The 15,629-nt window shown below is 42.5% G+C and overlaps 2 protein-coding genes and 1 pseudogene across 3 annotated transcripts; all 3 read left to right on the forward strand.

Annotated features, from left to right (window-relative positions):
• The first annotated feature begins 1,318 nt into the window (after window positions 1–1,318).
• On the forward strand, window positions 1,319–3,331 carry LOC136337955 (gamma-crystallin B). The gene is made up of 3 exons (XM_066279876.1): window positions 1,319–1,400; window positions 1,494–1,736; window positions 2,992–3,331. Exons 1-3 carry the CDS (start codon window positions 1,392–1,394, stop codon window positions 3,265–3,267), a joined length of 528 nt encoding a protein of 175 aa, XP_066135973.1. The 5' UTR covers window positions 1,319–1,391; the 3' UTR covers window positions 3,268–3,331.
• A 3,155-nt stretch (window positions 3,332–6,486) lies between these two features.
• On the forward strand, window positions 6,487–10,807 carry LOC136306439 (eukaryotic translation initiation factor 2 subunit 2 pseudogene; annotated as a pseudogene).
• Window positions 10,808–11,602: 795 nt separating this feature from the next.
• LOC136337872 (gamma-crystallin C) lies at window positions 11,603–13,279 on the forward strand. 2 transcript variants are annotated; one of them, XM_066279770.1, is made up of 3 exons: window positions 11,603–11,709; window positions 11,809–12,051; window positions 12,937–13,279. In XM_066279770.1, the coding sequence occupies exons 1-3, from the start codon at window positions 11,701–11,703 to the stop codon at window positions 13,210–13,212; spliced, it is 528 nt and encodes a 175-aa protein (XP_066135867.1). In that variant the 5' UTR covers window positions 11,603–11,700; the 3' UTR covers window positions 13,213–13,279. The 2 variants fall into 2 exon arrangements, with proteins under 2 accessions (XP_066135867.1, XP_066135869.1); XM_066279772.1 differs by having other exon boundaries at window positions 11,607–11,709; window positions 12,940–13,279.
• Window positions 13,280–15,629: the final 2,350 nt, after the last annotated feature.

Here is a 15,629-nt window from a genome sequence, read left to right on the forward strand (position 1 = left end):
TTGACCGTGCAAGCCCAGGGTTTTGAACCGACGACCTCAGCATTTCCAGGTCTATGCTTTATCCTCTGCGCCACCACAGGTCAGGCGATTTCCTTCTTTATAGGAAGGGTCTTGGACAGTAAACCTATTACATGCTAACATAAATAAGATATATGGATAATAACTATATTTTCTAAAGCAAAAACAATGAAAAGACTGACATTGTTTTACATTTTTACAAATTTCTTATATAACATATAGCTTCTGGGAACAACTCCACAATACACTTGTAAAAGGGTAAGAGTGAGAAAGGCAACTCATATCTTGATATTGTTTTGAAAATTCTTTCCACCTTACAAGCCCCTTGAAGGTGTCTTGAGGACTTAAGGAGGTCCCCATACCACATTGTGACATCCATACTCTCAAGTGGCTCCATCAGCTGGCCAGGGTGCTGTCCATCATCTCAAAATTCTGAGAAAGTAGGCAGTATGGTACTTTGAGGATGTCTACATTACTCTTTCCACTAGTTCAAATCATCTTTATCAAGTGAGTAAGAATTTATAATGGTGAAGAGGAAAAATGATCATAGGATGTTTGAAAAAGGACAGGGACACCAACCAGCAGGCAAGGCTCTGAGCAGCCACCAGCAGAAGAAAAAAAATCCATGCTCCCAGGATGACGTGTGAGGGGAGAAAAGCCACAACTCTCTGCTTTCTTGCAGGTCAGAGCTATGTACCGAGTGCCCGCTGTGTGCCAGGCCTCTGCTGTTGGGCCCAGCGGCAGGAAGGAACAAGAAAGAATTCCTGGCCTTCAGGAGCCTATGAATTTCCGGCCAAGTGTCAGTTTTACTCAAGATAAGCCTCAAATAACAATGATGATCCTACAGGCTTGACTTTGAACTAAGCTTGATGCTTTTCAAAGCACTTTCACGGATTACTTCACTTGATTCCCTCTTCTTTAGATTCCTTAAAATTTTAATTCTGTTTTTTAAACCCCCTCCCCCCAAAAACCCCCACCAGTCCCTGAGCAGAATGCATTGCTTAGTTTAGTTACCTTTGAGGGGTCAATTAAGCAGAGAAGGCTCTAAAATAAAAGCACAAGGATAGAATTTCGCTCATCCTTTTTGCTCATTTCATCCTTTTTGCTCTTTTCATTTTGGTGGCAATAACAGTTTTAGTGAATTAGAACAACGCGAACCTACCAGAAAGAATGAGAGTAAACCATTCAGCGACCCAACGGCTAGGGGGGAGGAGGGGGGAGCGGGGAGCTTGCAAATCCCCTACTCACCGAAATGGGCCCCTTTTGTGTGATTTCCTGCGGACGCAGCAGTCAGGGCTGCTATATAGAGAGAGCGGAGGTCCCCCTGGTCCCACACGACTCCGAGCGAACACTGCCTGCTCACTCTCCCCAAAATGGGAAAGGTAAGTGCTGGCTACCTGAGCTTCACCTTGGCTCTAGCTCAGCATCCTCAGCGGGGCAAATAGCTTCATGTTCCCACGTCTTCCATTTTCCAGATCACCTTCTACGAGGACCGGGGCTTCCAGGGCCACTGCTACGAGTGCAGCAGCGACTGCCCCAACCTGCAGCCCTACTTCAGCCGCTGCAACTCCATCCGCGTGGACAGCGGCTGCTGGATGCTGTATGAGCGCCCCAACTACCAGGGCCACCAGTACTTCCTGCGGCGCGGGGACTACCCCGACTACCAGCAGTGGATGGGCCTCAGCGACTCCGTCCGCTCCTGCCGCCTCATCCCCCAAGTGCGTATCGCTCTGTCTTTGTCTTCCGTTTCTTTGGAAAAAAAAAAAAAAAAAAAAAAAACCACTGAAAAAGAACCCTCTTCAATCGAATTGTTCCAATTTAGGAGCAGAAAGCAAGAAGGGAGCCTAGAGCCTGCAGTTCATTCTGGAAGGGTATCTCAGATGAGAAGTCATTCTTCATGAAATCTGTTTCTCTTTTTAAACCACATGCTCTCAGATTTTAACTTTTAAATGCAATCTAAAATTAAAAGACTGAAGACTAAGAAAAAGCAGAACATTAGAGGAGACTGAAGTTACCGTATCTGTTCAAGATACAATTTCTTAAAGTGGTGATTCCAAGCATTATCAAGGCAGAAATTCAATATAACAAAATTTAGAAGTACACTCTGGCCTGTTTAATTGATAAAAATTCTTTTTGCTTGCTTTGGCTGGCTTTTCTATTTGATTATTTTCCTGGAGAAAAGAGGCCCCTGTCTTGTAGTTTCTGTACTAATTTCATGGTCAGAATCTTATACTTCACTTACAGGTTATAAATTAATGGCAAAGCCAAATCCAAAACTTTAGTTTGAGATTCAGAATCTCCTAAAGAGTGACTGCAGAGTTCTTGGAAGAACAGAGTGCGGAAGGCAGGGAATAGAGTGTCCTCCACACAGAGCTGAATGAAAATGATTCTTGGAGCCAAGGGAAATGGCTAAATTGAGGGTAGGAGGCCAAAAAGGAAGCCAAAGAGTCAAATAGGTGAAAATCTGAACTGAAACTGAAATTATGAAAATGTGTCTTCCTAATTCTTTACAAGAGCTTCATAATCCTATGTTTCACTGTGTACATGATCACTAAAACATCAGTTTTACAGAAAATAGCTAAATGTTGACTCTTTTTTTTTTAACAAGAGTAATTTATCAAATGAGACTGTGCTTTTTAGTGACTCTCATTTTTTACCGTTGAGAAGAAATTTCTCTAATAGCAAGAACTAAATCCATTTTATTGTAACCAAATCTCAATTCCCAAGACCAGAGACTGGTGGGAAGCATTTGAAGGGTTGCTGAGTTCTGTTTCTTGCTTTACTCATAAATTATTAGACTCCCTTCAAGTGGGTGATGGGAGGTAGGGTGCCAGGAAGACTCTCGGACTCTGCAGTGTGGCTGTTGTGAAAGCAAACTTGAACTCAGGACTTCTGGGAGGGTGTGGCCAGGGAAAACTTTCATTTCCCTTTCTTTGTGTTCATTTCCTTTTCCTGTTCTGTCTGCCGCCCCAGCACTCTGGCACTTATAGAATGAGGATCTACGAGAGAGATGACTTCAGAGGACAAATGTCAGAGATCACAGACGACTGCCTCTCCCTTCAGGACCGCTTCCACCTCAATGAGATCCACTCCCTCAATGTACTGGAGGGCTGCTGGGTTCTTTATGAGATGCCCAGCTACCGGGGACGGCAGTACCTGCTGAGGCCGGGGGAATACAGGCGATATCTTGACTGGGGTGCTATGAATGCCAAAGTTGGCTCTTTTAGACGTGTCATGGATTTTTACTGAAGAATTCACTTTCTCTACTTTTCTTCTTTAGAATCTAATAAAGTATTTTAGCTTGTTTCTGGCACTAATCGAGTCCTGCCTTTCTTTCAATGTCTCTTGTAATGCTAGAAAGAGAATGAATGGTCTGTGCTTTTCCCAGGCACCATCCCTTCTGAACTCCTACCTTGTCATTGGGCGGATCATCTTGCCTTCCCTCATGTGTCTCCCTCATGCCTTCCACATGTCATACTGACCCAGATGGAAAACATAGTTCCTTTAAGTCATAAACCATCTCTCACATAAAGCATGAATGTGTGCAGCTTTATTACAGAGGTGCTAGGGGAGAGATGCAAGTTTAGATCATTACAGTACAGACTGGCTCTAGCCAGTCTGCAAGCTTCAAACTGCTATTGGGTGATCTGATCTTCTTTCTCTTCCCTGCTCTTCTTTTCTCTGTTCTTAGCTCTATCTGCATGGCTGTTATAGAGTTTTTATCCATCCTATGCCCTCAAAGTATACTATTAAGGATTATATTGGGGCAAGAGGCATGAATCAAGACTCTTCCAGAGACACTGGAACACACAATTTGGCTACTTATAAAGTTTTCTTCCTTGGAAAATAGTCAGATTCTTGAATCATTTGGCATTCATTGTTCCTAAATCTCAGTTCTTCAAATGTTAAACTCTCAATCCTAAAACAAACAAACAAAGAGAAACTTCCAACACTAATGCCAATAATAATATATCAAACATGGATTAGAAACCCAAAGTTTCTTGGAGTGCTGAATTTTACATTATTTATCAAATAGTTATAGCATAGGTTTCAGATATGGAAATTATCCTGAAACACATGTATTGGAATCTCATAATGTTAGAATCCTTGGATCTTATTGATCAAGTTTTTTTTTCTTGAAAATCAGTTGTTTTCATCACCAGGGCACCGGCAGAGAAAGGCATAGTCCTTCTAATCCAACGTAAAGAAAATTTAACTGTAGGGAGTGACCAGGGGAAGACATTATGTCCAAACTAACTCCTAATTCTACCCTTTCTCCTTCTCTCCCTGTTCTCTCTTTAGAAAACTTTAGTAAACGTTGGGACCTCAAAGAAGTGAAAGGGTCTGAGGAGAAGGCAATCAAAAAGAGTGGAATGGAAGAAAGGATAGCCTAGGATCCCACTAACCTTTTCCCCACTAAGATGAACCAACAATCTGAGATAACTCTACTGTCAAACTACATACCCAACACAGAGCAGTGTTTCCTGCACAGCCTAATTTGTAGCACAAAGTTCAGATTTAAATTTTTTTTTTTCCTTTCTTTCCTCTTTCTCCCCCTTGAATCTACAATGGTTTTGGACTATCTTTATAAAAGGCCTGCCAAGCAAAGAAACCAAAGAAGTGGCTATTCCATAAACAAGTGCCAAGAACTGTTGAGTTGAGTTTCACCCTCCAATGGTCCTCCTCCTTATGGGTTCCTCTCCAACTGCTGCCACGGGGTTAGGTCCTGACGTCGGTTCGTGTCTGATTGTTCTCCTCAACACTTCAGGAGTTCCAGTTTTCTTCTTTGTGGGTTTGTCAAAGCAAAAGTGACGATCATAATCACCTGTTGCTTAAACAAAAAGAAATGTAATGTTTTAAACATAAAATTCACTTTGAACTAAGACAAACTGAGAAAAGGAACCCAAGGCTACTTCTATGATGGTGGCCTTCGGTCCTTTACTCAGGCTCTTTGGCATAGTTTGGTCTACATGGCTGCCACTCAGATATCTGTTCTCGTTTAACCAAGTACATATATGATGTAAATGTTCTATGAGTTACTAGGAAGCAGGAAGATGGGTGGTCAGGTCAACTGCTGGCTGAACTTCCAACACTGGCAAAACTCTGGAATTGACTGCTGCTGTTGCAACATTCATTTGATGTCTCAGAAAACATAACAGAACTAATGAGGAACAAAGGGTCTGGGGGACAGCACATCATTCTTGTTTTTGCTCTTTTGTTTAGTTATCTCCCCAGTTATAAAGGTCCATTAATAGTCAAATACAATGTACTTCTGTCATTCTACACATTGAAAGTTGCCAAAGCTGAACTTTGATATGAGAGTATACACCAGTGTGGCTGAGTATCTGAAATAGGTCCCGTGGATTATTACAACAAACTTCAGACAAGGGAGTAACATTTATATCCCCCAAACATATATTGAATAACTTGAATATACCAGTCCATTTTGCTACCTAGTGAGAACATAAAACTAAAGATAGAGTAGTCGCTGCCCTTATGGGGCTCTCCTCATTCATTTCGAGGCACTGATATCTAAAAAAAAAATTAGATAAATAATAATTACCATGAAAGTGGTATGAACAAGATACTTGATAACCAAATAGGCATATTACATTCAGCCTACAAGAGAAAGAAAGGTTCAAGAAAATCTGTACAGAAGAATTGGCACTTGAGCTGAGCTTTGAGAAAAGGGTTAAATTTCTCTGAGTAAAGATATGAAACTGGTGTCTCAAGGCAAAAAATTAATACATTCAAAAACAAGAGAAGTGGAAAATAACTGTGCGTTTGGGAACTACAAGTGGTTTGGTGTTATCAGACAGAAGTGCCAGGGACAGACAGAGAATGTCAGGGCTGGTGCGCCATGCTAAGGAGCTAGTAGTTGGTTCTGGAGGCAAGGGGAGTTAGTGAAGTATTTCAAGCAGGTGAAAAGCTGGCTTAGTTCTGTCTGCTATCACAAAACTACCATAGACTGGGCCCTGGCTGGTTGGCTCAGTGGTAGAGCATTGGCCTGGCATGTAGGAGTCCCAGGTTCGATTCCCGGCCAGGGCACACAGGAGAAGCTCCCATCTGCTTCTCCACTCCTCCCCTTCTCCTTCCTCTCTGTCTCTCTCTTCCCCTCCCGCAGCCGAGGCTCCATTGAAGTAAAGTTGGCCCAGGCGCTGAGGATGGCTCCATGGCCTCTGCCTCAAGCGCTAGGATGGCTCTGGTTGCAACAGAGCAATGTCCAGGATGGGCAGAGCATCACCCCCTGGTGGGCGTGCCGGGTGGATCCCAGTTGGGCACATGCGGGAGTCTGTCTGACTGCCTCTTCGTTTCCAGCTTCGGGAAAAAAAAAAACCCATAGACTGGATGGCTTAAATAGCAAGTGTTTATTTCTCACAGTTCTGGAGGTTGGGAAGCCCAAGGTCAGGGCATCAGCAGACCCAGTGCCCAGTGAGAGCTCATGTATGGCCAGTACTTGCCGTCATCATGGTCATGCACATGCAGGTTCCCATTGGATTGAGGCAGATGGTAAAGAAACAGTGGAGCCAAAAAATGGTGGGCCATTCCTTTATTCAGGACTCACACCGGCCGACGAGCAAACACACAGGGCTCTCAAAACCACTGACACATTCTCTGGTTCTACAACCAGGAGAATCTTCTCCAGTTTTCCTAGAATCAAAGGCCACACCAGTATCAGTGGAGCTCACAAAAGCCCCTCAGCTCTGGTTCCCCATCTGCATATTTTCCCCCTTCTCTCTGCACAAACTCTGCAAAAACATGGCTTTCTCCCTTCTCTTTTCAATACTTTCTGGTGCAAAAACCTCTCCTCCAGCAAACATTAGCGAGACAATGGCCCTTCCCAAGCAGGAAGGTAATTTGCAATTTCACAGATCACATACCTGGAGCTTCCCAGTGCCATTTTTTAACACTAAAAGTGAGCAAACTTAAAAAATACAAATTTTACAAATTCATTTGCCCAACAGCCCACTTCCTGGTTTGCTGATGTCTCCTTTTTTGTATCCTCATCTGGCAAACAGAGAGAGGAAGGAAGCTCTCTCATGTCACTTTTTATAAGGACACTGATCCCTCTTGAGAGCTCCACCCTTGTGACCTAGTTACCTCCCAAAGGCCTTATCTCTTTGAGGGTTAGAGATTCAACATTACATTGAGAATTAGGGTTTCAAGATTACATTGAGGATTAAGGTTTCAACATATGAATTGGGGGGGGGGGGGCACAAATATTCAGTCCATAGCTGCAGTATGACTTGATGCGTTTTGATTCTGATCACCCTGGTACCTTAGCGGAGTTCAGTCTGCAGAAAGGCAAGACTGGACAGAGTCAAGAGGAGACTGAACGTCCAACTGAGATATGATTAAACTGGAATAAAGGCAGCTGCAGTTGAAGGAAGCCTGGGAGAGTGTGGAGGAGAGGGAGGTAGGGACTGGGGAAGAGAAGGACAGAGATTTGAAAAGAGATGAGAGAAATGTCAAGACTGTGCCCTTCTGAGACAAGACTAAAGTTTAGCAATATGCATTTTCTCCATTATCTCTTTTCCTGTCTATCAACTCTGTTATTTAAAATGCTTTGGTTCTTCTTCTATGTGCATATGAAACTACAGAACAAACAGACAGTGTTTCTGCCTATATGAATAAGAGGGATTATTTTTTAATAAATTTTTATTAATGTTAATGGGATGACAATAATTCAGGGTACATATATTCAAAGAAAACATGTCTAGGTTATCTTCTCATTAAATTATGTTGCATACCCCTCGCCCAGAGTCAGATTGTCCTCTGTCACCCTCTATCTAGTTCTCTGTGCCCCTCCCCCTCCCCCTAAATCTCTCTCTCCCTCCCTCCTTCCTGCGTCCTCCCTCCCCCCACCCCTGGTAACCACCACACTCTTGTCCATGTCTCTTAGTCTCGTTTTTATGTTCCACCAATGTATGGAATCATGTAGTTCTTGTTTTTTTCTGATTTACTTATTTCACTCCGTATAATGTTATCAAGATCCCACCATTTTGCTATAAATGATCTAATGTCATCATTTCTTATGGCTGAGTAGTATTCCATAGTGTATATGTGCCACATCTTCTTTATCCAATCTTCTATTGAAGGGCTTTTTGGTTGTTTCCATGTCTTGGCCACTGTGAACAGTGCTGCTATGAACATGGGGCTACATGTGTCTTTACGCATCAATGATTCTGAGGTTTTGGGGTATATACCCAGTAGAGGGATTGCTGGGTCATAAGGTAGTTCTATTTGCAGTTTTTTGAGGAACCACCATACTTTCCTCCATAGTGGTTGTACTACTTTACATTCCCACCAACAGTGTATGAGGGTTCCTTTTTCTCCACAGCCTCTCCAACATTTGTTATTACCCGTCTTGTTGATAATAGCTAATCTAACAGGGGTGAGGTGGTATCTCATTGTAGTCTTGATCTGCATTTCTCGAATAACTAATGAAGCTGAGCATCTTTTCATATATCTGTTGGCCATTTGTATTTCTTCCTGGGAGAAGTGTCTGTTCATGTCCTCTTCCCATTTTTTTTATTGGATTGTTTGTTTGTTGTTGAGTTTTATGAGTTCTTTGTAAATTTTGGATATTAGGCCCTTATCTGAGCTGTCGTTTGAAAATATCAGTTCCCATTTAGTTGGCTGTCTGTTTATTTTGATATCAGTTTCTAAGAGGGATTTTTGTATAATTGCTAATAATATCTTACATGGGGATGACTAAAACATATGTTTTCCTCATTTAAGAAAAAGGAAGTTAAAACCAAAGTAATGTTTTTCAAAGTTTGGTCCAAGAACAATCTGGTGCTGGTTTAAAAAATACAGATTTCTGGAGTCTTTTTGTAGATCTAGTAGTGCAGAAACTTCCAGAAGCATAGGGCCTGGTAATTTGTATTTTAATAAACACAGGTGATTCTTATGAACATTAGAAAACCAATAGATGATTTCTAAAGTCCTTTCTAAATTTACTGTTTTTTAACCACAAAATGGCATCATAACAGAGAGATTTTTTCAACCATCTTTGAGAGGATTGAATATCTGAGAGATATAAATAGGCTGAAGTCATCCTTAACAATGCCACATATATAAAATATTTATTCAGTGCTCATTTGGGCCAAGTAGGTGCCAAACAAATGACACACACACATAATCTCATTTATTCATGTCAATATCCTTTCACCAAAGACCACCAGGAACCCTTGTCAGGAAACAAGCGGGTTTATTGCCTTTTAGTTCGAGGGCAAACACACACCATGGGGAAACATGAACTGTCTCCATAAGAGGGTGTTGGAAGGAGCATATTATAGGATTTCTATTTTGGTTGGGTAATTTGGGGAAGGGTCTAGAAAATTAGGGGTTCATTCTAGATTGGATGTTGTCAAAAAAGCAGGGCTAATTTTATGATATCTCAATCAATTTACTCATGGTATAGAACAAGAATAAAGCTGCAATTGATAGAGTAGTAGCAGTTAGTTAGGTTAGCTGACAGATAGTGTGTTTGGTATTTTGTAGGGGGCAAACTGACTTTGTTTTTGACTGTGCTTAGACAAAATTGTGACATGGTCTTATTTTGCCTTATTTCATCATGATCTCGGAGTAATCTTGCCTGCAGTTGGTATTCTGTGAGATTGTTTATGTCTAATAGAGGAATAACATAGCCTAGCAGTGAGTGCCAGACTGGCTTCTGAATGTCAGAGGTCTTTCTTTCTTTCTCTTTTTTTCCCTTTATTTCTTTCTCATCCAACGTACTATATACCATGAGATAAGTACTATGAAATAACTCATGCTTTGAGAGGTTACAAGGCTACTAAATAGACAGTCTCAGTCCATAAAGCTTTGCTGTCTCTCCTACCCTGGAAAAGGAGAAGCAATCTATAAAGCAATAAACTTCTCAGTCTTGCACCCAATGGCTATAAAAGCCTTGCCCTTGGTTCCTATCTCAAGTTGATTACAAGGCATAGCCTCTTCATATCTAGTAGGGAGATAGATAAGCAAGCCAATGCTTCTGACGATGTAGATGTCTTGAATTTCTCTAATCAAAAGAAAAAGAAGAAAAATACCAAAAATGATATTTGATAATGATGAGGCTGAGGAAGATATAAAGGATCATAAGAATGAAAGTGATGTTCAAGAACCAATTGAACTAGAAGAAGAATTGTCATTATGCTTGACAATAAAAAAGAAGACTGTCAAGTTCTCAGATGAAGATGAAATTCTAGAAAATGACAAAGCTTTAGAAGATGAAGAGAGCATAAAAAATGATGGTAATTCATTCAATAACCAGACAGGCCCCGCTGGGGCAGCCTCAGAAAGAGAACACACGTATGAGGAGCTATTGAATCAAGTGTTCAGCATCGTGAAGGAAAAGAATCCAGGCATGGTTGCTGGAGAGCAGAGGAAATTTGCCATGAAACCTCTACTGGTCATCCGAGTAAGAACCAAGAAAACTTCTTTTGTCAACTTCACAAGATATTTGTCAACTATTATATCATCAGCCCAAACATCTGGCATTCTTGTTAGCTGAATCAAGTACAACTGGTTCCACAGATGGTAATAACTAACTTATAAACAAAGGAAGGTTCCAATAGAAATATAAAATGTTTTGAGAAGACATATCAAGGAATATGTCACCTGTCACATGTGCTGATTGGCTGACACAATTCTGCAAAAGGACACCTGACTCTATTTCTCAGAGTGTGAGACCTCTCCTTTCCAATGCTCTGTGGCCAGCATCAGAACTTGCTTCCAGGTCGCCATGTACAAGCAAGCGCAAAGCTGTGCCAAAGCTAACTAATTTGCTGCTAATCATCACTGATTTTGCAAAGTGCATTGTGGTAGTTTGGCTGTACAGGTCCACCATCAGAGTAGATACACCATTGTATTAAAAGCAAGACAAAAAAGCTGCCAAGCTCTTCCGCTTCTGACTGTTTGGTCTGAAATCCTTGCAAGATGCCAGTGCTCAAGGTGTTGACATACTAACAATTGTCAGGGAAACATGTTGGGGTAAGGTGGTGCTTTTTTTGAAATCGTTCATAGACTTCAGTAAAATGCAAGATAAATTAAAGTTATTATAACAGTGATTCTTAAAAAGAAATGACTGAAAGCCGCTGATTTCTAGTTATATAAAGTACATCAAAGGGAAACATAGTAGCTCTGCTTTAGCGTCGGGTCTGTCAAAACTAGCAAAGATCAGAACCCAGATTTGTATACCCTATACCAGACGGGCAAAGCACGGAGGTAAAGGAATTTTAAGTGAGAGCAGTCTGTCGTCAAGGAAAATCAGCATCCGGACGACCTGCTTCAGGACAGGGTCTCTCGGATTGTGAGGCACTTCGTTCTCTAAAGGCATAGATTTCCCCCAGAAAATACACGCGGCCTAACCGAATCATATGTGCAGACACATGAATTTCAGGTCAAAAGTTCAGGCTGACGTAGAAAACTATAAGAATCCAAAAACAGGTTCAGGCCGCGCACAGGACAGCGTTAGAATGTGCGAGAGAATGAGGGCAGATTCCACAGGCATTTCCACTGGATGCAGCACGTAAAAGGGATCCATGAAATCCACCCCCTCACCCCGGGCCTCTATTGTGTGGATCCTGCCAACGCAGCAGCCGGCCTGCTATATAGACCCGCACGTGCGCGCAAGCGGCCGGCCCACTGATCTGGCTTCATCCGAGTCAACCAGCCATGGGGAAGGTGAGCCGAACACCAGATAGATAAACATTTTTTAAAAAGCTTCTATACAAGACCTACTGGGAGCAAATGATTTAATTTAGAATTATTCTTTCTTTGCAGATCACCTTCTATGAGGACCGCGGCTTCCAGGGCCGCCGCTACGAGTGCAGCAGCGACTGCCCCAACCTGCAGCCCTACTTCAGCCGCTGCAACTCCATCCGCGTGGACAGCGGCTGCTGGATGCTGTATGAGCGCCTCAACTACCAGGGCCACCAGTACTTCCTGCGGCGCGGGGACTACCCCGACTACCAGCAGTGGATGGGCCTCAGCGACTCCGTCCGCTCCTGCTGTCTCATTCCCCAAGTGAGTTCGGCTTGATGGTGATCACACTGGCTGGTCACAGTATTAGCGAGAGGGTTAGGAAAAAGGAGATTGTCCTTTAAAAGCGCCCAAGGATTAAGTGGGCTTTAGATACTTGCCTATGCTCAGATAAGACACCTACAGAAAAACAGCTCAGAATATTAGGGAAGAATTCACTTAGGGAAAGAGGCCACTTGGTTTTAAACTTTTGCTACCAATAGGTCAATCAAAAGTTGTCTGTAAAGAATGTAATAACATAGAGTGGGATATAAAACGAAACTTGCAGATGGGAAATTGGTTGGAGAGAAGAAGGCAAGTAGTTTTTAACAAACTAATTTCTACTTATAGTAAAGGTAATGAATGAAATAGGTTCCACTGTAGACTAGTGAAAAGGAAAAAGTAAGCTATTCAAAGATAATGTCTAACCACAAAAAAAGTAATTGCTCTTAAATTTGGAAAATCAGTTGAATTATGATTTCAAGTGACTAAACCAATTTTCACAGAAACATGTATGTGATTTTTAGAATCCTACTTTAGTGGTAAATTTATATGTATATAAATTTGGGAAATAATACTGATATTAAAAGAATACTAGTCCGAATACTTTGTTTCCCCAAATATTGTTCTAACACCTAGGATTCAAGGATTTAGGTAATGGGGAGTTAGGAAAACAAGATATTTGAGCTCTCAATGGATTCTAACCCAGATTTTGAATCACTTAAAAATTACGTCTTCTAGATAAGAAAATAGAAAACAAACATGCAAACGTGTTAAATGTAAGTAGGACACAGATGCCTACCCAGCATTCACAGACAATGCCAGGCCCCAACCCATCCAGCTCATCTGTTGTTTGGTTGCTTCCTTTGCTCCTCCTGCCGGTGCACCCAGCAGACCGGCTCCCACAAGCTTCGGCTGTATGAGCGGGAGGACCACAAAGGCCTCATGATGGAGCTGAGTGAGGACTGCTCCTGTGTCCAGGACCGCTTCCACCTGAGTGAGGTCCGCTCCCTCCACGTGCTGGAGGGCTGCTGGGTCCTCTATGAGATGCCCAACTACCGGGGGCGGCAGTACCTGCTGAGGCCCCAAGAGTACAGGCGCTACCACGACTGGGGGGCCTTGGATGCGAAGGCCGGCTCTCTGCGAAGGGTAGTGGATTTATACTAAAATAGGTTCACGCTACCATTTTCTCAGTTTGGGACCTAATAAAATATTTAGTCTGTATTGTTGGCAATTGCTGGCTTCTGTTTTTCTTTCATTGTGTGCCAATTAATTCACTGGTAGATGCTCCCTGGTGAAGGAAGAAGTCCTAGAATCCTCTGAGGAGTGAATAAGTAGGAAGAGGGCTGTCCCAGAAGGGTTTCAAGGTAGGATAAGTCTTGAACAGATGCGGCAGTGGGGTGGAGCAAGACAGTAGCCTGTCTGAGAATGTAAGAAATGGAGGAGGGTGAGTGGTCAGAATGGAGGCATTCAGCCTCAGCTTTGAGGTCAACATTCCTTTAGACCCAAGAGGTGACTGGAGGCCACAGAGGGACACAGATGAATGGTGAAGAAAAGCCCGCTTGGCGAAAAGCCCGATTATACTAGATAAGGAATTGCAGTTTTGTTCACTTGTAAGCGCAGTATTATGTAACTAATGCCAGGGTTGTCGTTGGCCATTGTCAAACTTTTTTTATTTTATTTTGTATTTTTCTGAAGCTGGAAACGGGGAGAGACAATCAGACAGACTCCCGCATGCGCCCGACCAGGATCCACCCGGCTCGCCCACCAGGGGCGAAGCTCTGCCCACCAGGGCGTCCCTCTGCCGCGACCAGAGCCACTCTAGGGCCTGGGGCAGAGGCCAAGGAGCCATCCCCAGCGCCCAGGCCATCTTTGCTCCAATGGAGCCTCGGCTGCGGGAGGGGAATAGAGAGACAGAGAGGAAGGGGGGGTAGAGAAGCAAATGGGCGCTTCTCCTATGTGCCCTGGCCGGGAATCGAACCCGGGTGCCCCGCATGCCAGGCCGACACTCTACCGCTGAGCCAACCGGCCAGGGCCATTGTCAAACTTTTGTACTCACTTCCTATTCTAAAACAGCTGCTGAGGGGGTGCACCTCCTGGCCAGTACCGGCGCTGGGCCAAGCCCTGCGAGAAAGGCAAAGACTGCCCACTCCACATGCCAGGCAGCTGATACAAATGAATCAATGAGATACATATTAATATTTCAAATAGATTTGCATGATATAGTGTAGCCATAAACATAAAAATTCTTTTACTACAATAAAGCAGTCTCAAATTTAAAGCACAATGGAAAAGGCCATAATTTCTGGAACCTTTTGATTGAAGTAAGATCTGTTTGCCCACCAGCAAAGCCTTGCTTATTAATAAAAAGTTTTAAAAATGTTTTAATCACTGGAGAATTAATTTATTTTTAATTTGACATTTTTCCTCCAAAGTAAAAACGTTTCATAATCTTAGTACTTTACAAATTCTCTATGTCCAGAAGTGGAGGAGTCCTTCCGACCTCAGCTTCATTGCTAACCTTTTTTACACCTGGACACTCTTCTCAGTTTTCCCTTATTTTGTAGATATCTCACAAAACACATGCTTTCCCCTCCGCACACACACAAATGAAATTATGTTGTATATATTAGTCTGCAACTTGTTTTTTCTTCTTGTGTGTGTGAGAGAGAGGGACATACAGACAGGGACAGACAGACCAGAAAGGAGAGATGAGAAGCATCAGCTCATAGCCATGACCCTTTAGTTCATTGTTTTCTCATATGTGCCTTGACCAGGGGACTCCAGCTAGACCAGTGACCCCTTGCTCAAGCCAGTAACCCTGGGCTCAAGCCAATGACCATGGGGTCATGTCTATGATCCCACGTTCAAGCTGATGACCCCATGCTCAAGTTGGTTAGCTCATGCTCAAGCCAGATGAGCCCACGTTCAAGCTGGCGATCTTGGGGTTTTGAACCTGGGTCCTCAGCATCCCAGGCCAATGCTCTATCCATTGTGCCACCGCCCGGTCAGGTTAACATGTGATATACTATGAATACAGATCTAGTAGTACTTTATCCTGTTAAACAGTGACGTTGTATCCCATCGTTCAGAGGTCCCCTAGATTATTTCCCATTTATCTGTTGGTGATGGGGCTTTTCAAATGTTGCTTTTACAAACAAGGCTGCAAAGAATACTGTACATATAGCTTTATCTACACATGTTATAATTATTGAAGGACAGACACCTAAAAGTGAGATTGCCTGGTCATAGCAACAAGATATTGTTTTATTTTTAACAGATTCTGCCCAATTATTAGCCACTACAGATCATAACTTCTCTGAGTTAAGATGGGCACCATTTACTGAGCACCTGCCAGAGACCTGCCAAATGTAGCACCGGGAATGAATAAACAAGCAAAACAAACAAAAGGCATTAAGCCCACTGTCACAGAGTTCTATACAAAAATAATACTAAAATGTTAACACTAAATAATAAGTAATCACTTTTTTAGAGTCAAGAACTAAATAATACATATGCAATCACTTTTGTTTATCAAGTACTTTTACTTAGTACTTTAAAGTCATCCTGTAACAAACACTAAG

The sequence above is a fragment of the Saccopteryx bilineata genome, chromosome 5, assembly GCF_036850765.1.
Source record: "Saccopteryx bilineata isolate mSacBil1 chromosome 5, mSacBil1_pri_phased_curated, whole genome shotgun sequence".
NCBI lineage: Eukaryota > Metazoa > Chordata > Mammalia > Chiroptera > Emballonuridae > Saccopteryx > Saccopteryx bilineata.